The sequence below is a fragment of the Diadema antillarum genome, unplaced genomic scaffold (assembly GCF_040938485.1).
Source record: "Diadema antillarum isolate AM-2024a unplaced genomic scaffold, OU_Dant_1.0 scf00000071, whole genome shotgun sequence".
In the NCBI taxonomy this organism is placed as follows: domain Eukaryota; kingdom Metazoa; phylum Echinodermata; class Echinoidea; order Diadematoida; family Diadematidae; genus Diadema; species Diadema antillarum.
In genome coordinates, this window is record NW_027270960.1 from 11,697,512 (window position 1) to 11,723,950 (window position 26,439).

Here is a 26,439-nt window from a genome sequence, read left to right on the forward strand (position 1 = left end):
TCTTATCCGGACTTTGCTATTATCCAGATGCCTCCAGGCAATGAAGACAAAAAGAAAAAAGTGATTTTGAACACAATTAAATGTCCTACAGTACTTGCAATTAACCTATGATATTCCCTTCCGAAATATGTTGTGAATTCTACAGTAAAATGTTTCAATTTTAGGAATATGATTTTAAATAGGCTAGCATTAATTACACTACTGTTGCGGTGTACGCTATCTACATAGTTACCACTTAGTTGGCAGTCTACTTGTACTCATACAATGTATGGGTATGCATTTGAACATAGCACCTTCCATATCGGACCAAATCGCTTTTCCGGACGGGCGCTGGTCCTGACATGGCTGGATAACAGAGGTCGGACTGTAATCAAAACACACTGGACTCTGGAGTGCTGAATTCACCGACAGGGATGAAGCCAACTGAGCTTTGCACTCGATATGTGGAGCGATGTTGGTTCACAAGACTTTGTTAGGATTGTGTCAAACATGATATTATGTAATCACACAAATGATAAAATGGCTGCCTACTGCCTCGTAAGAAGTACACGAGGTTTAACCCCTCCACACCCTGGCACATCACCTGGAGTGTTTCTCTTCACTGATTGGCCCAGATGTCTGGGGAGGGACTGTCACTGAGTAGAGATTACCTAATCCCCTAATCCCTCTAGTCTATGAGTTGTCACCATTGCCTTTCTATTGGACTGAGACATTATCATATCTAATTGGGCTGTCTAACTTGCAATACAGACACTCCCGCTATATCAAAGTCCTCAGGACTGGCAGTTTTCTTTCATTATAGCCAAACATTAAAATATTCAAAGATGTATAGATGATGATTTTTGGACCTGAATTTTTGCTTTGTTGTATTGAGATTTTCTCTATAATCATGTTAATGTTAACGGAAGTGCACTGTACTAGTCAAAGTTCCTTTTTTTTATTAAAGTCTTTTTTTTTCCTTTGGGGTGGGGGGGGGGGGGGAGGATCAACTAACAACTAAGGAATACATGCTTAGTGAGTTCTAGCTAACTGCCCAGGCACATAGGGTTAATATGCTCATTTCAGTCAAGGCATCGTTAGTATTATCTCTCACAGATTTGTGAACGTGTGCAAACTATATGTGAGAAATAGAGATTCGGTCTGGGTGTACTTTGGGCACAAAGTCCACTGGGTACTTCCTCTACTGGTTAATGCTGGCGGCGGCATCGTCGGGAGCAGTAGAGATTACGGAATCTGTGGGTCACAGGTTGAGTTTGCCGTTAGTGTGTGATATGTATTTGAGTGCTTGTCAACATAGATGGTCCTTATCTCATTGAGAATTGCATGTATTAGATGTGCACACTGCAAACTGGTCTCTATCTTCATTTCCTCGCTGTGTGTTTTGGTTTGGAAGAAAAAGCTGTTGGGATTCATATCCATTGTTTATTCAATGTGCTTCAATAGCGGGGAGTGTGAGTTCTAAGATTTTGGTTAGGGGTGGCAGGTGGTAATGTGGGGGGGGGGGTGGGGGGGGGTTGGGGAGTGGAGTGGGGGTTGATAGGCTATCTGTATGGAAACCTGCCAAAACATGTCAGGTTTTTCATCTTGAGTTCCCCATGAGAAATCTATGACCGTTTATTCTAGCTTAATGTAACGTTAGCTGTCTAGCAGCTCACTTGTGATGGATATGAAGTTACAAGTGATATGAAAAGTCATTTCTTTGTTTATGGATGACCTAGAATACAATGTAAAAAAAGAATTCTAATCAGGGATGGAAACCTGCAAAGAAAAATTAAATATCAAATTTCTGCAAAACTTATTAAAAGGTCTGCATTCTAAGCATCTGTTTGACAGTTATTCAAAAATTTGAACGAAGCACCCAGTCTTGGTAAGAAATAGACGTGTCATATTGCTGACATTTTGAAGCATTGCAGAGAAAGTTGGGGTACCCTTTGTTCAGTACTCAGGAAGTAGCATGTAGTTTTTCATCTTTATACTCAACATTTTAGTAGGATCCGGTGTTGATTTACTACAAATGTTTCCTTGAGCAGGACTGTACACTGTATACCGTGCCAGACAAATACCCCACATTAAAGTTATGTCTCATTGACCCGTTGAGGACGGACTGATTTTGCAACAAGACGCATTTTCCATAGACACCTGCCCGAGTATACTCAGGACTCATCCTCAACTGGTTAATGACTCCGTATACCCAAAGAAACAGAAAAGCAGCAATGGTGAAGCAGAAAGACCTGCCTTCCTGAGCCCTTTCTAGCATTTTAATAAGCTTGTCTGTCTGTTTGTTAGTCTGTATGTCGCTCTATCTGTCTCTATCTTTATATTTATCTATTCATCTATTGTTAAACTTTATGTATGTTTATGGTATGTATCTGTCCACCTACAGTCAGATCTGTCTATCTTTACCATCAATTCTTCTATCTGTATACACTGTACATGTATAATATCAATCTGGCAACCTATCTGTCTATTTATCTATCTACCTATCTATCTTTCTATCTGTCTATCTATCTATTTATCTAGTTTGTATCAATTCAATTGACTGTACCTGTGGTATTTGTCAGGTGGCTGTTTGTTTGTTTCAATGCATTTTGTGTGGCACAGAGTGGTGGTAGGTGTAGCCAAGTCTCGGTAGTCAAATCCCTATTGAGCTCTCTCTTACATCTTTGACAGAATGTAGCCATGATTGTTAAATGAACTTTAAAAAGTAATCATTTGAATTTTCCCAGAATTTGAAAAAATAAAGCTAGCAAAGTGGACCAAAAATAGTACATTATATCAATTATTAAATGAAATAAACTTTACATTAATGATTTTGAGTGGGGGTGAATACAGTAGAAGAAGAAAAAAAAAGATCGCAGCTTGTGAAATTCTTTAGATTTCGTGTCATTAAAGTGACTGTTTATTCCCCAAGTTAGTGCAACCTTGAATACTCATCACTGATTCACAGATACCTTACATCAAGGAAGATATAAATAAAGCTCAGAATAGTTGTGTGACAGTGCTGTTACTGCATGTGTGTGATAGCTTAAAGAACAGGAGGGAACATTTGCAGTGATCTATACAAGAGTACAATCTCAAGGACACTTTCTTCATTTAACCCTTTGTGTGCAGTGAGTGCCAAGTGGAACAGAAAACTCCATAACATTATACATACTAGTCAAAGTCCCTAGCACAGAAGGGGTTAAAGGAGACCTCCGAATGATTTTCAGATTTTTACATATGAACAACTATATATTAGTTGTACTGAGGACAGAGTTTCAGAATTTGTGATAATTGGGATGAAGAATAAGAATATTTTCACAATTTAGAACAAATTGCAATGAACCAGGATGATGACATGGCAGAGTCACCATAAGAATGCATGAGTTGGGGCTCATTCATGGACGCAGAACAAACGAAGAAGGCATGCATAGATTATACACAGGTGAACTCGCAAGCAAGCGGTATTGTAATAAAATTACACTGCTACATTTCTGAAATATGTGAACCTCCTATGTCATCATCCTTGTTCATTGTTTAAGGTTTTTCAAAGTATTGTTTCTCTGCTCAAGAACCACAATAAAATCCACAAATCTATACATGGAGTTGTCGATTTATGTACTACATGATGTGATATTATGAAAATAGTCTTGAATGTCCCTTTAAATCCCTTGCCAACTTGATCAAAGGTGGCACATGTCATAAGCAATATAGGAGCTTTACATAGTGGGGGAGGGTGGGGATGGTGAAGAAATAGAGAAATAGGGGAAAAACAATGAGAAAAATGTCTGCCTCTTAGAGAAAAACAAGTAAAATACCAAATATGGCCAGGAGCAACCCAAATACAGTGGGTGTGTCATGTCACTTGTTTCTGGGAAGGGGGAGGGGCTGGGTAGAAGGGGCTGACGTCGTGCCAAAACATGTAGATAAAAAGAAATGTACCATGACCTTGTGATATGATTTCGGTTTGCTGCTTTTTCCCTTAGGGGGAAATTAAAGCAGACATACCTTGTAAATGTACTGTAAGTTCTGGTATGTGGGTGTTGATAGACCTTCAAGCAAAGGCACTATGTTGTGGTTAAACAACAAAAAAGAATGATGATGCTACCAAAAAAATTGCCTCTTTATGTATCTCGTGCAACACTGGTATTGTGGTTAGCACTTGTTGCTGCTAGCATGCCACAAAGTGAGAAGTGGTGGACATCGTTTGTGAAGTTCATATGAATTTTTTACTTATTTATTTATTTATTTATTTTTATTAGAACAGGATAAATGAAATCTGTGCTACTGCTGTTCAGGACTGTCCCATTAATTTGCCAATTGTTTTGCCCCCCCCCCCCCCAACAATGCATTGTACCAGTAACTACTTCCCGTTTTACCTAGTTTCTGTATGTAGGTTGTATGGGTTCTACTAAATTAATATCAATACATGTGTGACATTATAAACAATCTGTAGAATGTGGGGAACCTATAAATGTTAAAGACCAAATATTGTTGATATCATCAGATATAATGTCTCACGCTTTATAGTTTTATGTGGCCTGTGTTATCAGCATGTAATGTAGGGCTTAGCATAATTTGCAAGCTCTTTATGACAGCTGATATTTTTGTGGTCTGTGTTGCACTTCCCTTTGGGGTTTACCACATTTACTTCACATTTGTTTAGAATTTTAGGATCATTAATTGTACTTACATTGTAGCAGGTTACTCTATACATAACTCCATTTGTTGAGGTGTTCCATTCTTACCTCCCCCTCCCATCCCTAGTCCACTAGGGCAGTCTGTACATGTCACAAAAGTGGGAGGGGGGGGGGGGGTATCAAAAGTCACCGGTATAGATTGCTAGAGGAAGCGTGTTATGTTTCCATGCTAGTTGTCAGTTCCAACTGCTCACAAGTTGTTCACTTGTGCTGCATGTGAACACCAACCATCAGCAAAGTCCACTTCCGATGTCTCTCTGTCTAATGGCCCATGTGTGCACCTCCTTGTCAATATTCAGTGGTGAATGTTGTTTCAAGTTGTCATGTAAAACTCCAGCAACTGCAATAAATCTGGCGCGGTTATTATTATTATTTTTTTCATGGTGTATTAAAAGCCAACACTGACTAAAATGGACTTCCCCTGATTGCTGTCAGGATATTCAGTAAAGGAAGTAGTGGTTGGCAAAAAAAAAGAGAAGAAATGTCTGATGTACACACGTATGTGTATACATTGTATTTACGCGTATAAGTCCTGTGTGCTAGTCAGCTTTTAGTATTGATAAGCAGAGGTATTGATTTTATGATAAATTGCGATATACGCCATACCTTTTCAAAGAAATTGGACTAGTTTTTCTTTTTGAATGTATACTATGCAGTTCATCAACCTAAATGTTCACATAATGTAGTTCTGAATGTTTTGATGCTCATTGGCAATGATGGTTTCATATTCTTGACTGGGAGTCTTGACCAACTCTTGTCCATAGAGTATCAAATGACTGTAGGTATGAATGTTCAAGAAAACATTAGGAAGCATGTAATTTTACTGATGTAACATAGTTGACTTAAGTACTTCTCTTTATGACTTTTTGTGGGTTGACCTGTACTGATGGTAAGCGGAGCGCAAACACTTGAAATGTGGTGCTAGGAAAAACAAGAAGATGTTCTGATGAGATTGTGTAATTAGTTTGTGCAAGAGAGCAGGAAGTACTGCTGAAATTGGAACTTGAGATTATTCCGTATCAGACACAACATTTCCTTCTTGTCCCCCCCTGGAAAGAAGCGAGTGCCTTATCAGTTTTAAGAGGAGAGGTTAGAGGAGAAGTTAGTGGAGAGGTTAGTGCTGGTAGAGAATTCTTCATTTGATCTCTTCATATCAGCATAATATTGTGTATCTGTTTTTTATTTTGCTGTGTTTTGTTTTCTTTTTCAGCTCTGATAGCTGAGTAGTTTGTTTGTGCAGGAGTGTTAGATTGCCGGCAAGAGACCGACCTGGATATCAAAATGCAATCAAACCTCTTTCTCTAATTGTTTGGTCTCATATCTCAAGCCCCTAGGGTCAGATAGATGACCCTTGGAAAAGAAAGACAAAAAGCAATGAAAACAACCGAGAAAACAAGATGCCATGTTGGAAGATCACCTGTAATGTACTATATCAAATGACGAGGATTTGGCTTTTAGTGTGATGAATGTCTTCACATTTATGCAGTACACAGGTTAAAGATTTGGCTAGACAGTCCCATACACTGTAGATGCCAAATATTAATAATATGTAATAATTTTTAGTAAGTTTGAGCATGTGGCTTCTGGTGGCTATGCAGTTACAGATGGCAAAGATACAAGTGATCTAGACCCAATGATCCAAAAGAACTAATGCCTGAGAAATTTACACAAGGTGCCTCCTAAACTGCCCCTCCCCCATGGATCTCTCATACCTTAGCCCAACCCTCACAGTTGCGATGCTCCTTTCCCACCGTGCGTGTATGTGTGTGTATAAAGTGCTGGATGGGGGGGGGGGGGGGGGGGGGGGGGGGGGAGGGGGAAGGGGTTAATTCATGTCTGCTTTAAAGGGTGTGTACAGTTCTGGTCAAGGTGAGGATTTAGCTTTTAACTTTTTGCAAGATATTCAGAAACCACTCTATGAGATGTCAAAGAGCATGCGATTCTAAGGGGTATCAAAAGTTTATTTGATGAAAATCGGTTTTGAAATGGCTGAGATATCCAAAAACAAGGTGAAACAAAGAGATCCTAATAAAAGGCATGGCCTGTCGCCTTTTATTATTATCATTTTTTTTGATATCTCAGCCATTTGAAAACCAATTTTCGTCAAATAAATGTTGAATCCTTCTTAAAATTACATGCTCTTTCATATTTCAGACGAGGTTTCTCATTATCTCACTAAGGAATGTTCAAAACATGAATCCCCACCTCAACCAGTACTGTACAGTCCCTTTAACAGTCTTACATTTCTCCTAACTGGCAAAGGGCCACACGTTACTTTGTGAGAAGTAATGCATGTGCTGTTTAGACGTCTAGTGTTCAGCAGTATGATAGGACACATCTTATCATGTCTATTATATCTTGTACATCTTTATCGCATTGTTTGTCCAGTCCTTCCATGTTCAGGTGGTCATATACAGTGTATTCCAACAGTGCTTGTGGTATAAACACGAAGTCATGGACTTTGTTGGACCTCGACACATCTTATTTCAAGATCAGTGAGATTTAGGTGATGTGATAATTTGGCTTCTACTGGGATCAAGAACATGTACTGTATACAACATCTATTTTTGTGAGGTTTTTACTTTCACAAATTTCACTAGTTGGGTTCTGTTTGTGAATTTTAAAATGGGCAAAAATATTAGCTCTGATCCTGACTTGATTATGATGTGCACGCATACATCTCTCCATTCATTACCGTAATCCACAAGGGAGAATTAAACCACTTGCAAAATTGTCGGGAAGTCCCTATTCACTAAAAAAATATACTTGCTAGAAATATGGGTATACAGTACATCAAACAGCAGGACTCGAAAGAGTGTTTAGATGGTGCACAAATAAGGAGGAATGCGCAATGTATTCACCAATCTTTTTTGTTTGTTTGTTTGCAGTTGAGCATTTGAGGAGCGTGTTTTTTCTGCGGAAGTGTTTGAAAGGTTACTGCCAGCTCCGCCTTAAAAATATGATTTGGAAGTCAATTCATACACATGGTTGTTTTGTTCCTTAATTCTGGAGAGTCATGAATGGAAAACATCTCTGGACTGTCATTTGAATCACAATTTTAATCACGATTTGAATCACGATTGGAATTACAATTCAAATCATCCTGTACGATTCCAGTTTGCATACACAAGGCAAAAATGCATCATTTGAATCGTAATTCTAGTGATTTATATGTCATTGGAATCGTGATTCAAATTATGCACTCTGGGTACATGTGAAGACAGTGTGTTGAATGTATCTGTTCTCCTGCTGGCTCATTACCAAGGGTCTGGATCATATCAGGAATGCTGGCGTCCGTAGCAAGAGGAGAGGGGACGGAATGTATGTATCATAAATGTTTGCACATGATACTTTAATAGTGTTGTGGTCTTAAAGGCATGGTGTTGTATTAAAGTATATTAGAGTTGTCACTGGAATCATGAAGAGTAGCATCTGTTCACTGAGTATCTAAACATTTCACTAGTAATATAATAGTATACTGTATGCTTGCTTAATTCTGTCTCAAAATATAGAAGTTATGCCAGGAAGAAATCTTTATTGACCAAGTATTTTTTTTCTCTCCGCTGATGGTACAGTTGTATCATTTATCTTTTGCAAGAAATTGACAAATGGATTTCTGATTATGTTTGCCAGACTTTGCTTGAATTTAACAGAATAGATGCCTTTATTTCACAGACTTATCTTTTTTTTTTTAATTTTTGGTGAATTATCATGCTTGTTACATTGTGAACATTTGAAATTTTACCCGTGTTGGTTTATACTTTGCTTGGTGATATTCAAAACCCAGCACAGCTTTTAGTTTCTATGCAGAAAGTGAGAGTGTAGTTTCTCAAAAGCAGGAGTAATACTTTGTTTATATGATGTGCATGCAAATGAAAAGTGATTTCCTTAAAAAGTCTACGGGAATTTACTGATGTGAAAGCCTATTTTCAAAAGATCTTGTGCCATCCCCACCCTACTCTCTCTCTCTCTCTCTCTTTCGTGTTTGTGTTTCATACAAAGTTTTGGGCTAGAAACTAATAATTCTTTAATATGTATAATGTTAGTGCTTCTGAGCTGACTTCGTTCTGTGTGCATTGACATAAAGTCATCACCAAGTTTGAATCATGATGAGTGATTGTGTATTGAAATGTCAACATCTTGAAATTGAAAAAGGTGATGAATCACAAGGTTCCTTTGTGGATGAAATATCCTGGAGTTGTCCTCTCCCCTCTACAATAAATGAGGATGATCCACGAGGATGGCTGCGTGAGTTGTTGAACCGGTATTGTGACCAGTCTTCCATACTTCCCCTAGATTAAATGATGACCACCAAGATTTATGATGTGTGCCACATTGGAATACATGTACATTCTCCTTTTATTACACCCTGGATAGCTCTTGCCTGCCTGCCAGTTGCTGTGTGCTCTTTTGGCAGTGCGCCGTCGTTAAGTGCTGCTAAGAATGGACAATGCTGGCAAAGGTTGCGACATTCTTTCATATTTGCGTTATAGTTTCGCATGTGGAGATTCATTTAGTCGATCTGTAGCAGGCAGCTCGAATCTCTCCAAGAAGTTTGGTGTGCTTAGCTCACGCATCATACATTCATATAACTGCACATGGCATGAAATGCATCCATGTTTGTTTGGGTTTAAAACTGCTTGCAGTCTCTATGAGGGATGTATAGGGCCTACATGTTTGCAAGGCATTTGATTATTCAAAGTATAGAATATCATAATGATAGCTAGACAATAACATGGAGAGGGATGGAGTCACATGCTTGTTTTCCTTTTCGTACACAAATTTCTAAGCAATTAATTTGATGTTATATTTCACATTTAAGGGTGGTCACTGTTAAGAAGAAGAAGGAATGTGTTTTCTTCACATATTTTTCCCCTTTATAAGGAAAGGAAAAAAAGAGAGTAGAGCAAGCGCTCTGACTGATGGACTAGAAGTAGGCAGGCTGTGGGTTGGACAAAAACATGCCATATCGATTCTTGGTCACAGGCTGTTTATTCAAAGCATCTCTGAGTGATTGCATCGTCCATGACAGACTCTGGATGTGCTAGCTTGATGACTGATCATTACAAAGGGGATGGCATTGTCATTTCGACTTAAATTGCGATCTGCAGTTCTTAAAGGAGAGAGCTCTACAAATGATTTCGTGGCCTGTAAAGACAGATCTATGTATGAAATAAACTGCATACATTGTATGACATATGTGTAGACAGATGAATTCTGTAAGACCCTACAGGAATTTGATCATGCATTTTTATTCTTAATTTGCATCACAAAACACTGAATTGATCTATTGCTTGCCCCTCCATCACATCTCAACAAGAGTAGGTAGGGGAGTTCATTATATTCTTGCAGGTGTATAGCTCAGTGCAGCTGATGAAACAACCATGGAGGGCTCCTGGCTAGCTCAGTTCCAACCCATGTGAGTCAGCTGTGCCATTGGTTGTCATGGCTTGTGTCATGATTTCAACAAGTCCTGTTGGCTTCATGGTTTTTCAGGATGATCCTGATAGCTTTGGAAATGTCATACCCCCATCCAACTACTTTATAAAATTGCAAAAATATCTCTGCAATTTGTAAAAATTGTCTGTCATGTTCCTCTAAAGAGTGACTTACGCAGTTTAGATCAGATGTTGGTTGGCAGTCTGAGAATTACCAGTTGTTTTATATCAGGTACATTGTAGTTTGTATGGAAAGATGTTGTTTTGGTGAAAAATGAGAGAAGGCAACAATTGCTTGGGATTTCATTGATTCATCTCATTTTCTCTGTTACGTTTCTTTTTTTTCTTTTTTTTTTTTGGGGGGGGGGGGTTATTTGTGTAAATGCTCTGAACTGTATGATTAGATTTGTTGCTGGCCTAGCAGATGTGGACAAAATGCATGTTCTATCTATATGATGATTTATTCCTGCCCACTTTTTGTGGTTTAATGTGTCTGTAGTAAGATCACACTCCGTTGAAAATGAAAAGTAAAACCAACAGAATGCAGGATGTGGCAACACTGTTCTTCTTGGTTCTCAGTTTGAGGTAGTTCTTCTTTTTTTATATTACAGATGAAGCTGATATGAAATGCCTGTGGGAAAAAGAAATGCGGATGCTGTGCATGCATTACACACAAATTGTGTGACAGTAATATTGTCCGAATCAAAAGATGTGCACAGAAGTAAAAATGATTGACTATAATATTGAAATCTGGTATCACATGGTGAAAATGCGTAATATGGCAGTTGTGTTGCATCGCCACATCTCCATAGGTGTTAAGGTCATGGTAAAAAAAAAAAAAACCCAGCAAACAATATTTTGAATTTCAGCGATGATGGAAGAAGCGTTTATTAGAATCAAGTCGAGCTTTTTGAGGCAGGATGAGGAGGCAAGTTATGTGTTTCACTCTTGTGTGGATCTGCTGATAATCAGAGGTTAATTTTCATTTAGGATAATCTGAAATTCTGATAAAGTAGAAACTTTTGCACATTTTTCCCCCACTAGGCCAATTTCTGTAAATGTTGCTTACCTATAATCTCAGGATTGTAGTCATTTTGTGTGATAATTTAGTATCTCCATAAAGTTTTGTAATTACTGAAGGATTTTGTTTTTTTGGAGTTGAAATTTCCTTCTGAGTGAAATATATTTCATGTTTACAGAATTTTTTCTTCCGTATCAGTTTGCAATGTTTGATCAAATGCAATAAAATGTGGGACAGCGGTAAACTATGATGGAAATTGTCATAAAACTATTGAAGTTTGTACCATGTTAGTTCAGTTGGCCAGAGGTTTATAGGTTAATGTCTATGATTATCTTGTTTATCAAGTACTCAAGAAGATACTATGGAAGTGGGGGGGGGGGGACAATTTGGCTAGATGCATGTAAAAGTAACAGGGAAAAACAAAAGAATGGATGAATATTGAAAGTAATTGTTTTCTGGGTGTGAGATTATTTTCTAGCATGTTACGAACGAAATGAATGAATGAAAAAAAAAACAAAACATTGTTGTATCTTTCTTTAAGTTGACCTGACAGAAATATGACCAGCATTTAGCATAGCGTTGTCCACTATATGTTATTTTAGTATGGAGCTTGTGACGTACATGTAGGCATTAAGATGTCAAATGCATTCATCTGCTCAGGGTTTTCTCCAGACAAGTGAATCTTACAGCGCTCAACTCTTCTCAATCTAGGTTACTCAGATGACCTAGATATTGACTGATAGGTGAATGATGTCTTCATATAAACAATGGAAAGAAAGCTGCAGATAAAAACCACCATCTCGTACCTTGATGCTTCTTATATGATCATGGGCAGCAGCATTACAATGGTAAATGGGATAACAAGCAATCTTTAAGGGGGGGGGGGTTGGGAGGTGAGTAAAAACAGCAAGAAAGAGTACAGAAAATGAGAATGTGGTGAACAGGAAGGCCTATCTACCCTTGATAAATTTTGAGGTCCCGAATGTGTTTTGGGTCACTCTAGTTTGCTGATAGCCCTCTAAGCGTTTACCGTCCTTTCATTAAAACCAGCAGCAAAATGACAGTGAAGTGTTTTATTTAGTAAGCATATTTGTAGTAAACATCAAGATTATTCCTTGACATTGTAATGTCTGTATGTTTTTTTGTTTTGTTTTGTTTTTACTTTAAGTGCCAAAGTTGCTATGGTGATAAAGAATAACTGATGAGTGTGTAGTAACCTGCTGCCTCCCTGTGTACCATCAGTTTAAGTCACACTGTGTGATACTAACTATCTACCATGTATCTCTGCCAGTGTAACACTAACATAGTGTTAGGAGGAATGGTACTCTGGAATAACTCTTTTAGTGTTGTGATATATAGTTTGTAAGATCCTGCTGGTACATCATGTAGGCTTTTGTAAAGTGTACTGTAAAACTAGAAATGTTCGCGTGCATTTTAATTTCGCGAATTTCACGAGAGCCAATGTTTGCGAAATTAATATGCGTGCTAAAGTTTTTGTCTACACTGTATGCCTTGAATGCTAGTGGCAATTTGCAAAAATTTCATGCTGCAGAAAAGGCTGTCAGCTCCAATTCGCAAAAATTTCATGCCCTTAGATTTTGTGCTTTACAATACATAGCTCTGAGAATAGGGTTGCTTGCATGTAGAATCGTAGTCTTCTGAAAGTCTCTTTTCATATTGTAGATGATTTCATATCGGTTTAATGCAAGTGCACCAGATATTCAAGTATGTATGTATTGATTCTTTATTGGATGTCTCAACGTTCATGGAATCTCCCTGCCTTTGTATCCTTTGGTTCAGGGAGATACAGCTAAGTTGATTTTCCATGAAAACACTGCATCCTCTCTTTTAGCATCACATCTGATTCACTGCAACTTAGTGATATCTCCACTTCACAATCCTCATTTCCTCTTCCCCGTAAAACAAGCGCTCTGAGTAAAAGCCCGATGCTTTTTACAGATCGCCCCTATCTTTTGTTAAAGCTCAAGCGCATTTCAGTTCAGAGAAATACATTGTTAATAGAACTGTCTGTAATCCTTTGTTCTTGATAATTGATGGAAAGGAAATGTTGATCCTTCTGTTCATAGGATTGAGTATAGTGGTCCAACCAAAAATGAGCAAAATTACTCAAATTCACTGAAGGTTATAGCTGTCAAAGTTGCTATTTGTCTTAATTGTTGATAAGTAGGATAGGCTTTACATAATAAATGGGATAGTTTTCCTGTATGAGAACATAGCGTGTTTTTACTTGAGTAGAAAGGTTCTCTTTTCAAATATTTGACTCATCAAACTTTGTTTTTTTGTGTCAAAACCTCTTTCATGTCCTGTGGTTTGTGATTCTTTCTTTCTGTTTTGATGGTGAAGTCAAGAGCGGGACTTTTCAGTGGATTTCCCTGGATTCCCCAAACCAGGCCCGAGCTTTAAGCCCCGTTCCTCGCTCCTTCCTGTAACGGCTGCCACGCTTGTCGATTACGATCTGGGCGAGCGCTGGCAAAGGACAAAAGTGTCATTGTAGGCAGAGCTTGGCATTGGATTGCTCTTGATAGGGATTTAACCCGCTGTGACTCACGCTCGGCTAATTTATCTCCCGAACAAATCTTGTGGGGGCTCCTCATTGGCAGCTTGGGGGTATGGTGAATGTTGTTTTGACCCAAGGAGGGCAAGGATATGATATAGCAGCTCCTGTTCCCCCCCTCGAGGGGGAGAGAGTTGATGTGATTGACAGTATAAGGAACGCTTAAAACTTTATGCAAAAATATAAATACTTCAAAACATTGATTGTATCATAGCCACTTTCATGCACATGTCGAACATGTATATGTTCTCTACCACCAGCATTTAATGAATGTACTGTAAGTGTAAAAGCTGTTATTTTCGCGTACAGATATTTTAGCAAATTGGGAATTAGGAGACATATTTGTCTGACATCGTTTTCGCAATTTGACAACGAGGCCGCCTTATCTGCACTAATGCCTGTGTGTTTACTGGTTATTCTGCTAGTGCATCAGGTGGCGATATTTTCGCTTGCTGTTAGATTCACAGCCCAACAGTGGAAAATTAAACCCTCACAAAAATAACAGCTTTTACGGTACTTGTGTACTGGTAGAAATCCTTTTCCAAAGTATTTTGGTATTTCCAGCATATAGTACAGAGAGTTTAATTCAGAAGAAGGATTAATTATCACTGTTATGAAGCCAGGAATGCTTCTGAAAAGTGATTTTTTTTTCTTTTGTTTTGCAGCCTGATCACCTATATACTCATTACATGTCCAATCTAATGTGATGAGACTTACAAACAACTCAAACAGATTGTATCCAATTCACTTTAAAAGGGAATACTAGATCACAGCACAGCGCCTTGTACAGGAATAAAAGAGAGAGTATACGTATCATAAAAACAAAGCCAAAATACACAGGGAGTGATGCATGCCAAGCAATGAATGTCAGTAGAATGTAATGGCTCATAAATCTTAGAGATTGGGGAAACAGCACCCATACTGCAGTATCTCCTCTTCTTTGACTTAAAGAAAAAAACAAGTAGAAGAAAGATTGCTTTCTTCAGAGTTACTGGAACTTGATGGCACTCTGTTTACAAGGATTTTGATATGGCAGGGAAGTAAAGAAAAACTGTAGAAATGTAGGTGTTGGAATGTACGGGTACATCATGTACATGTGTTCTATATGTACTTTGCATTCTACTGGGAGCCTATAGACTGTTTCTGTAATATATTACAATAAACATGGATGTTTCTTTTCTTAAGCATAGTAACAAACCATTTTATTCACCTGCTCCCTCCCATTAAGCTCCATAGGCAGGGATTTGATTGGTTGTTGTAGGCAGGGCGGGGCTCCTGCAATCTTTGTGGTCGTTTTGGGCAACTTTTGTGAACAAAACATGCATAAAATCTGATTCAGAATGCATTGCAAAACCAGTGTATTTGGGCAAATGTGCCTGCCAACATTTGGACTCATCACATAGAAGGTTGCTTCAATAGCACCTCTTGCTGCAATGGCAAATGTCATGGTAATCTGTAATGACAAGATTCTCACTTCCTGATTGGCTGTTGCTACAAGAAGTTGCTATTCTAGCAAACAATCAAGAAGTTGCTGTCCTAACATCTGTTATGAAATGAGACACTGGCCACAAAACAACAATGGACATCCCTTACATTTTGGATCTAGCTGTAGTGTACACCAAGGGTCTCTCCCCAGAGACCACACTAGGAATGGGTCTCTCTGTTTGATTTTTGAACACTTTGTAAAGGTTCATTTATGATGGTATGTACCAATCGATGCAGTTGTACATGTATGTGTCTGCTAGTTAATAGCTAAAATCAATCCATGCTGTAAATATGAGTGCTGTGACGTACATAATTTGATTCAACAGATAGCCTACATCTTGTTATTGGTTTCATGTCAAAAATGAGATTTACAGTAGGCTGCATTCAAGCTCCAAAAAGTGAACCAAAATGAACCAGTCCAGTATGTTTCTATAACACTTCAAGTTTATTGCAGGGATTGAAACCATTTCCACAGTGAAATTTACAATTTTTTTTTTGTGCTGAATTGTACAGAAGATTGCTGTCGTATGAAAAATATAATGTATGTCTACCCCACATGTTATATATTTCTCGTTGTAGGTTGCTATTCTTGCCAAGGACAACTCATTTGTGCTGAACAAGAATTTGTATAACGAAGTCACAACAGACTGGCCACTTTATACAGAGGAAGACAAGCAGTTATTGAAGAGGTGAGAAACACATTAAAAATCACAAGCAATTTATTTATTTATTTATTTCTAATCTTTTCCATTGAGCAATTCAGTTTGCTCGATGGAAGCGGAGCTCTTGTGGCTTGCGTTTCACATATGTGACCCGCTACAACAAAATGATCCTAAAGTCGGGCGAGGTCGATTATTTGAAAATTGCATGACAAAATTCCCTAATCTTTCTGCTTTAAATTGATATATAACTCATGTTATGAAAATAATCGGCTGCGGAGATATCGATGTTTAAAAGAGAGCATGTCGAGACGTCTGGGAAATCACTGTTTCGAAAAAAGCGCCCTGAAAGTTTTCCTTGCGACGCAATCGCGATCAAGGGACACGCAAGTCAGTTTTCACCTACGGACAATAGAAAGCAAACCCTAGCAACCCCCGAAATGCTCATTCAAGCACAGCGTCGGCGGTCTCCTCACCGACCAATCAGTGACCAGGATGCCAGGAGAAGCGGCTGGGCATAGCGCACCCCGCCCGCACGCTCCAATCGACCTGGCAGTGTGCGAACTTCACGCTTCGGTTAGCGGCAAGCAGCAAACTGACCAATGAGATCACTCCGGTCGTTGTTAGGGGCGGAGCCTATCTGTGGTGCTCAATCCAAATTTTCGAACCAGTTTCTGCTTCATTGAAACGCCAAAAAACATGGCCCAGAAAAACGTTATTTTTTGGTCTTTCCTTTCATCATTTTGCTTCAAAATTTTGACAGATGACAGAAGATATGTCAGACTCCAATAATGTGTCAAAATCAGAAAATCGTAAGTTTTGACCAACTATGATGCTCTGACTTCAAACTCGATTTTCACGGCTTCGACCGTGCGCGACTTTAGGACCTTTTTGTTGTAGCGGGTCACATATATTCCTCACAGAAACCTGCTTGCGCCATGCGTCATGTGTACAAAGAGTTGCTAGGTTTGTGGAGGCTGATTGATTTCCGCTCAAACTCTGCCTGGCAGTTATTAAACCCAAGATGGATTCATCTTGATAGCGCTGAGTGCCACAAACCCGATCTTGATAAATCTGTGTACAAAATTATATTTATATTACATAAACATTCTTGGGTGTGTATATATATAGAGAGAGATAATATGCCAGTATGTTTGTAATGTGTTCATGTCTTTAATTCAGTTTATAGTTCAAAGTGATAGTGAAAGGATGAATGATAAATGATTGGTCTTGCTTGGTCATTAGTGAGGCTTTAGTAGCTGTTAAATCCATTGGGGGTAACGTGCCTCAATTAGGCCGACGGAGTCTTTCGCACCCTCTGCTATGAAGAGCCTGAGGGCCGTAATTGTCTGTTTCCTGTGCTCTCTGGTGGCAGAGAGAGAGGGGAAAAGTAGAAACCAGTGTTTGCAACGATGCCTAGCCTCTCCTTAGTCACTTTCATGATTCATTGTTGCATCATCGATGATGTCACACTTGCGTATTGTCTGGCTCTGTGCATCTTGGTAATCAGTCACACGAGGACCGCATGATAGAATTATATAGAGGCTGAGCTGATGTTAGAGAAAAAACATATACGTACAGCTCAGACACATCTGAACTATAAAGGAAGTCAATATTATCTTGGGATGTGACCATGTTTGTACACTGTACATGCTGCAGAAAGAAAGATTCTGTGCAACTGCATTGATCATGATTAATCATAGAAGATATGAATTAAACTTCCTAGTATTTGTATATCCATTCATCCCAGTGTATCTAGTACATGCATATGTAGACAAGCATTGGTTATACAATTTACACAGCTTGCAAGATGAAATGCAATATTCATTGTGATGATTTCTTGTAAGTGATTATATTTTCACTTTTAGAGAGAAAAGAATATTCAGTGAATGTGAAATGCGTATTACCCAATTGTTATATTGTAAATGTATGCTTCCACTTGAGAAATAAAACAAACGTTGACTCTCAGTGGGAATTCTTTTAATGTTTTGTTTATGAACACCAACCAGTGAAGATTTGATACATTAACAGCTGTATTTGATATATACACATTTCAAACACTAATTTTACTGTGTGTGAGTATACCGTATTAACCATGGGAGAACATGAGAAATATGAAGTGGTGAGTGCTATGCCATGGGGCATTGACTCTAGGTAACCATGGCATTCGGATGAAAGAGTTAATGCAAGACCTTTAAACTGAAGACCATGCAATGGTAAACTGGCCCAACTTGGATATATTCATAAGTACCCATAATGTATCGTGTTCAGCTTTCTAGGTAGCACATACACAGCCATAGAATCTGAAATGGAGTTGAACGTTACAGATGAGCGTACACTTGGGTGCACATATATTCGCTGACGAGCAGTTCTATTCTAACAGGCCAGCACTAGTCGTGGTTTTTGAATGCATCCCAGAGGGTAGCAAACGAAAATTGATTTAATCAAACCAACCTTGTTTCCACACGTTAACGGGTCTCTGAATATTGTGAGTGTAGATTTCATCAAAGAGTTAAATCAGAAAATGAAGACTGCACATTACAAGCAAGTGATACATCTGTCTCTCCTACTACTGCAAAAATTGTGAGTATCCATCATGCAAGACCATTCAGTTTTTCTTCCTTTTTCTCTTTGCAACCTGAAATGTTAACCCATTTCCTCCCAATCCTGGTTGTTGTAGGAGAAAAGCTGAGCTGTGTGTGAAGGATTCACCGTCACCCCCCTCCCAACGGTCGCCCCATCATGCGCCGTCGAATTCCTCCTCCTCTTCCTCTACCTCCTCGTCCTCCACCGCCATCGGCACTACGGGTAACCCAAGTACTCAGTCCAAGTCCCGGACAGCCAGTCCCAGGAAGCATCCGGAGTCTGGGACCAGGACTAACTCCAGTTTAAGCCAGGTGAGGGAGGGGGCCGATGAGGATTTCAGAAATACTTGAAGGGGAATTCCAGGCCAGTTACAAGTTAATCTGAGAAAAAAGAGTGAAATGTTACCAGCACAACAGTGAAAATTTGATTAAAATTGATTAAAAGTAAGGAAGTTATGAAACTTTAAAGATTGCCTAATTTTTTGCCAAAGAGTTCTTGAAAAGTTGATATGAATATGCAAATAAGTGAGTTTATGATGTCATCACCTTACAATTTTTCAGTGATCATGGGCACAAAAATTATAAGAATTCAACTTTTCTGCAGTAAAAGTGTAAAATGTTATTTCATTCCTGGCTGAATAACTTCAAAATAATGATTAGTCCGATATTTTAGGATATGAGACAGTGGCCTAATCCTGTTTGAACCAAAAAACTGAAAATTTCAGGACTTTATATACAGAGTATATGGTAAGTTGTGAGATGATAACATTAACTCACTATTGGCATATACACGCATCCAATATTGACTGTTCAAGAACTGTTTTTAGGGGAAAAATGAGACTTGACCATATCATAACTACACTAATTTTTTTTTTCCGATTTTGATCAGATTTTCACGATTATGCTTGTAAATTGTTACTCGTTCTTTTCAGACTAACTGTTGCCTAGTCCGGAGTTTCTCCTTAAAGGGAGAACTCCTCTCTTTGATTCAGCTTGCTTTAACATGTGATAAGACACAAACATCAATGGAACAAAAGCTGGTATTCTAATGACATCTAACTCCTTTAGGAAAAAGCTTTTTGCATTGTTAGCAATTTGCAAAAGAGGATTATATAATGTCACCTTCTCATGATACCCATAAGTAAAGACAGGGCGAGCATGTCATTTAAAGTTTTTTATAACTTATTAAAGGGCAGTATGATTCTGTGAAGTCATGTATGTGAATTACTGGCACTTGCATGTCCTATACCAATGTTATTCCTCAGAAACGACCACTCTTGCCAGATGTCAAGGACTACACGACCAAGAAGCCTCGGATTGCCCATAATTCCATTGCTGCAGCCAAACCCTCAGACCAGCCCCAGCTGAGCCCTAGTGGTGGCAGTGGTGCGAGCAGCTGGGCTTCCAAGAAGGTGCCCAGCCCCGTGGGCCTCTTCAAAAAAGTGCCTAGTCCCTCGTCGACCACCAATGCAGCCCCGACAAACACCACCACTGTCAGCAGCTCACCGGGCAGCAACGCCGCCACGGCCAGCTCCCATCAAAGTGCCTTGTCGTCCCCGTCGGTTAGCACCACGCGCAACTCGCCGGACTGCTGCGATTCCACCGGGAACGGGGGCAGCGCTGCAGCATCCACGCTCCCCCCAGCACCCATCCAGGCAAGCAGTGGGAAGTCGACGGGCGGTGGCAGCAACGGGAGTGGGAAGGAAAACGTGGGATCGGGGCGTGGGGAGAAGCACACCAAGTCTTCTTCGTCGTCGTCATCGAGATCGAAGCAAGAGAAGAGGCCGGTTGGCAAGGAATCTCCCTCTGGCGACGTGTCCTCCACTTCGGTCGTTCCTGATTATGTCTTGTGAGTGGCTTTACTCTCCTGTTTGTGCACTTGAGGACTCATTGCTTGTCATGTTGCAGCATAAAGACATTAGCCCATGTGTCAATTTTAAATTTTGCATCTTAGTTAACTCCCTCATGTGATGAGATTTTAGAGCTCTTGCCTGTGATGTAGATGACCTCACATTGAGCATCAAAGCAGAGATATACATAAAAGTTTTAAAATTCAATAAAGGGTATTCAAGAGCTAAGCTGCTTTTTGACAAAAAAAAAGGGTCAATTAAACTAATGCCATTCTACCAGCCACACAATATGTGTAATTGGTGTTCGTCTTTATAGTCATTTAAAAGAGTGTTTTAAGCCATCATAGTGCAGTGTATCAATGCACATATCACAAAGTTGAATGCCTTGTATTCCATTGAGATCTCTTTTCTAAAGGCATTAGAAATGAAGGAAATAGCTTTCATGAACATTTCTGTATAACCATTTTATCTTCTTTGTTTTCTCTTTCCCACCCCTCACTATTACCATTATTTCCACTACCATCATTATCCACACAACCATCATCCACCCCACCACTACATGCAATACAACTACCACTTCCACCAAAACCCATTATAACCACATCTACCACCGTACCACCATCACCACTACCACCATTACCACCATTAACTACTACCACCACTACACCACATCACCATCACTACCGCTGCCACCACCATTACCATCACTACCACCATTACTAACAACCTTTAACACTGCCATCACCATTACCATTACTACCACCATTACTTCCAACCACTACAACCATCATTACCACACATACTACCAACCACTCACTACCACCATTACTACTTACAACCACTACCATTACCATCACTACCACAACTACTACCAACCACTACCACCATTACCATATCACCATCACTACCACCATTACTACCAACCACTACCACTGCCACCGCCATATCACCGTCGCCACCACCATTACTACCAACCACTATCACTTACACCACTATTACCATCACTACCGCCATTACTACCAAACACTACCACCACCGTTACCATCACTACCACCATTACTTCCAACCGCTACCACCACCATTACTATCGTTACCACTATTACTACCAACCACTACTACTGCCACCACTATTACCATCATTTATACCATTACTACCAACCACTATCACCACCATATCACCATCACTACCAATATTACTACCAACCACTACCACTGCCACCACCATTACCATTATTACTACCAACCACTACCACTGTCACTACCATTACCATCACTACCACTGTTGCTACCAACCACTACCACCACCATTACCATATCACCATCTCTACCACCATTACTACCAACCACCACCACCACTACTCATCCCTTAACCAACCTCACAGGAAATACACGCTCATCACCACCATGGACCAGCGGCACCGCTACAAGGAGGACTTCAACAACCTCTACCCGGAATACAGCAAGCTGCACAAGTACATCGAAGACATCCAGATGCGTTTCAAGGTGATGCAGGATGAGCTAAAGCATACACCGCAGGACAGCAAGGAGTACGGTCAGCTGCAGGACAAGGTCATTGAAGAGTACAGCAAGGTCACACAGGTCAGTGACCAACCTCTGCCACCTAAATACTTCTCCTTCCCCCTAGTCTACTTTATGCACATTGGTTCTCATCAATAGTTACGTTAGACAGTGATCCTTAGCCTCAAGGATAAGCTAACTTCGCGGATAAGCTCTATGGGGCACCAAGTGTCGCACCGTCGATTTTGTAACGAAATTGACCGTGTAACACTTAAGCTTATCCTCAAAGTTAGCTTACCCTCACAATTAAGTTTCACTGTCTGAACGTACCAACTATAAATGCACAGTGGTTCTCATCAATATTCATACCACTGGTTCTCATCAATTTTTATGATTGGTGGTTCTCATCAGTATTCATGCACAGTGAGTCTCATCAATATTGTGTAACACTGAATGATAAAAGGGAAGATGTTAATGCTTCCCAAAGATTCCCAAAGATTGACTGTTGACCAACAGAATACGAAGTGAAACAATATTGTCGCTTAACTACCATATTTTCATTTGTTTGTTGTTGTTTTTTGTATTGACATGATATCTAGATGAATGCAGATGTAGAACAAATTCATTTTTTGTTATTATTAATTGTGCTACAATTCTGTTCAGATGTTTGATCTACCTGATTTTCTGTTTCTTTTTTTACTTTCCTCTTATCTATTTCTAAACCACTTCAGGACGCGGGCTTCAGGGTCAAAGAGCAGCGCTTTAAAGACCTTCATGACCTGCTAGACCACATCAAGAAGCAGATCATGATGTACGACAACGACCGCTTGCACATGGACACCTAGAGGGCGTCCTGGTTGCTATCCCATGGTCCGGTAGAAGATGGAACTTCCTCGACAAACGATACTTAGGCCAGTTTAAAAGAAAAAGAAGCAATCAAAAGATGGATACAAAAAGGAAATGTTGTCAGGGTATTGTGGTAAAGTAGTCGATATAAAGAGAGAATGATTGTTGAGGCTAAATAGGGAAAATTTGTGCCTGCCTTCTTGTTACTAGTGTTTGGAATGTGATGGGTTCATCGCTTGACACTTAATAACTTATCCTGGTGTAGAGGAATTGTGCAGGTCACCATGTCACAGGGGAAGAAGTTTATTTTTGTCAAGAGAAGGAGAGATATATTTATGAGAAACAATCAAAGGATATTTTTAGGAGGCGACATCCTTGATTAATTTGCTCACATGCAGAGGTGTAGTTTTGCCTCAATATCATACAGTATTGTTCACTCTGCTATGCGCATAAATTTGCCCTTGAGTGTTGTGGCTTAATGGTCTGACTGACTAGAGAAACTTTAGTGTGTGGACACGGCAAGTGTAAACACTGTCAACTGTCACTCCGTATCAATGTGGTGATAGCATCACACACCTCTCCTTGTTTAGATATAATTTTGCATACTATCAAGATTCCTCTTGTTTGTTAGAACATACTGTAAATGTGGAAATATTTGCGGTACATTGATTTTCACGTATTTCACGCTAATTTTGGCTAACGTGATTCCTAAAACCCGTAAAAATATCTTCATGATTGTCTCTGCAAATTTTGAACAGGTTGAATCATGTGCGTCAATCATGCAATGCGAGTTCAAGAACAAGATACAGTGATACAAGATACAAGATACAGTGCGAAAAATTAATTGCGCGAAAAATATCAATGTTTACAGTACCCCCTTCTTCCCCAATATTTTGCCTCTACGCCATTTCCATTATGAGAATCCATCCTATGGGAATCACGATTTGCTTTATATCATGTTGATGGGAGAGATAGCCTTATTTATGTGTACAAAAGAGATTAAATTATGAAAGAACAAGTGTTTATTGCTGTTCAAGTGACAGTCAGCGAAGCTATTTAACCTGTGTTGAAATGACTGCCTTGAATGAATCAGTATGGAGCCTTGCACTCAATTTCCTTTACTACAGGCATTGAGGAGATGTAGTAACAATGAATGTGTATAATTTGACTGGCAGCTCGTTAACAGATTCTCAGTGAACCAAAGAGCTCGTTTGATTCCAGTGAAGAGTCGTAGATCTACGTAGATTGTAGCTGAAATCTGACCATTTCCATAATGTATGTCTAATGAAGAAACAAAAGATGACAGAAAGAAAAAGGCAGCACAAGAGATTTGAGATTCAGAATCATGCATTCCTATGTTAGATTGGAAGGTTACAATTTATGAAGTTGATCAGGGAAATGGAAGAACTGTCTGTGATTATTGATCAATGTCAGAAGAAAAATTAAGAAAGTTTGGTGATACGACCAGCTCTGTGAGCTGAACTTTGTCAGAGTTCTGCATCTACTTGCAGATGGCTCGTTTAGGCTTGCATACCGCTCAGTGAGATTGTGTCGAGTACATGTATGTGCAGGTACAATGTATGCTGAGCCGACAGTTTGGGTTTCAGAAAAGGCACACCACTGTGGATGGCCGGAATATGTAGAGAATTTGAAATGCGCGGGAGTTTGTGTTGGATCGCACCATCATGTGGCCGGTAGAATTTCCTTGATCAATGTGCAGCTCTCTTGGGGTGGTAGAAGACCCCGCCCCTTCTCCAGCCGAGTCCTATTTAGAGCTGACCTCCCTTCTCCCTCTGACACCTCTCTGATACCATCTTAGACATACACAGATACGTTTTGGCAGGTCAAAAATAGGCTGAGAGAAAGTACTTGATTGATATGGCTATGGTAAGTTAGGTCTGAACAGGAGTTTTGCGCCGTGGAAGAATTTTTCTGTCACAGTTAGTGGTAGCACGAGTTTGGACAAGAAATTTCTTAAAAAGTTTTAAAATCCAGCTGCCTGAGGTTTGTGGGAGAAAGCTTTAAGGAATGAAATCTTTTGTGAACTTTTGAGAGAAATGCTACTGCAACATCCAGTTGTCATGGAGATGATAAAAGCCGCCAATCACAGACATGAACGTGGGAAAGAGATGCTTAATACATTGCTCGATGTGGCTAGGTGTACAGTGCAGTAAATCTTTACCATAAAGGCATTGGTTCAAATAGAGCTAGAGCCACCACAGCCGTGACATCCTGGTAACCTTGGACCAAGAGTGGACCATTCACAGACATGCATCCCACTTACATTCCAGGCATTCCAGACCACGTGTCCATTACCCTGCCCTTGTTTCAAGACCAGACACCACAGCTATGTTATGTCATGGTAGTCTCGTCTCGGCAGACCCAGCCTGCAATGGAAGGAGAGGGTAGAGGAATGAGCTGAAGAATGTGCATCATTTCATCACTCCACATACAAACTCTGCTAGTCTCATCGTGGAAACCCCAAGTGAGATGCGAGACTTGAGCATTTGCCGTGCCACTGCAATACAAGTAGCTATCGGTTGGAGTTGGGATGAAGGGATGTTTGGTTTGTGGGACTGCAGCGTGTAACTACCCGTGCCAATATTGACATTAGCTTGACCCGTATCGTCAGACAAGTCGTGTCAGTCGTTCGCGGTGCCGCTCTCATTTATGACTCTCGCATACTTGCCGGTCCGCTGGGGATGAGGGTATCTCCCTTATGGGGACGTGGAGTGCCTTAAAGCGAGGGATGGGTGTAAATGAGGAGCTTAGCTGCAGCGGTCAAACTCTGGATGCCCTTGTTGGGGATGAGCGATCTCAAACACCAGTGTGAAGACAGTGAAGTATTCCCCAGTGCGGGAGACCTCAACTTAACCTGCAGTAGCTGGAAAGTCACCAGCCCTGTTATGGTAACGATAGTCATCCCAGTCATATTATCTGGGGTTAGTCCCGTGCAAAGAAATCCCGATTCTTGGCAGAGGGGGATAATGGCTAAGAGGGGATCTGTTAGGGACTTCCCCAGGTTTCTTATGCTCCATGGGTTGTCCTGCTGAAATGCCTTAAGCCAAGAGCATGGTACATTAGGCTGCCAGTAAATTACAAGGTAGACTCTTTATTCATTGATGTCATGATTCATTCTGATCTCTAGCAGCCAGGCACAGTACAAACTTAAATGTTTTTGAAAAGAAAAGTATATCTATATCTATATATCTATGTATATGCATACATGCAAAAAAAAAAAAAGAGGAAGTGCTGAAGAAATATGACATGGACACTGTTTTATGACTACGGACAACGGACAAATATATTTTCCTGACCCCGAGAGGGTCATATTTCCTGTTTTTTCCCTTTTTCTGAAATGATTGATTATGAGAAAAGTTACGTTTGAAAAAAAGTAATTTTTGTCTTGTGTGTGTCATCATGCCCATGTCTATTGTATCTTTTATATTCATGCATGTTTAAAAAAAGGCAATGATAGAAAAGATGTCTGTTTGTTTAATCTTGTATGGCTACATTTACTTCTTCATCACCTTTTTCTGTGAGACTGAACAACAAATGAGGGCAAAACTTTGCTGAATATGATTGTATTTTTGTGGTTGCATCAAATATGTACTTTTCCTCACGGATGTGGAGAATGTTTAGTTTGAAAAGTTCTTGTCTAGTGGTAGTAACTCAGAAGTAAGAGTGACACTCGAGTCGTGAGGGAGAAAACAGTCTTCGAGTTTCAAAAGCAGACACTTTGGGATCCATAATTTTTTTTTGCAGAAAATGCAAGCCGTAAAG

At 39.7% G+C, this 26,439-nt stretch overlaps 1 protein-coding gene across 1 annotated transcript in view; it reads left to right on the forward strand.

The window, feature by feature from the left end:
- LOC139717043 (RNA polymerase II elongation factor ELL-like) overlaps positions 1 to 26,439 on the forward strand; it is a 60,943-nt gene extending 34,504 nt beyond the window's left edge. Inside the window, exons 7-11 of the mRNA XM_071628555.1 lie at positions 15,778 to 15,887; positions 18,538 to 18,754; positions 19,708 to 20,291; positions 21,675 to 21,891; positions 22,542 to 26,439. Of these exons, the coding sequence (XP_071484656.1) occupies positions 15,778 to 15,887; positions 18,538 to 18,754; positions 19,708 to 20,291; positions 21,675 to 21,891; positions 22,542 to 22,655 (1,242 nt within the window). The 3' untranslated portion in view covers positions 22,656 to 26,439. The remainder of the gene's footprint in view (positions 1 to 15,777; positions 15,888 to 18,537; positions 18,755 to 19,707; positions 20,292 to 21,674; positions 21,892 to 22,541) is intronic.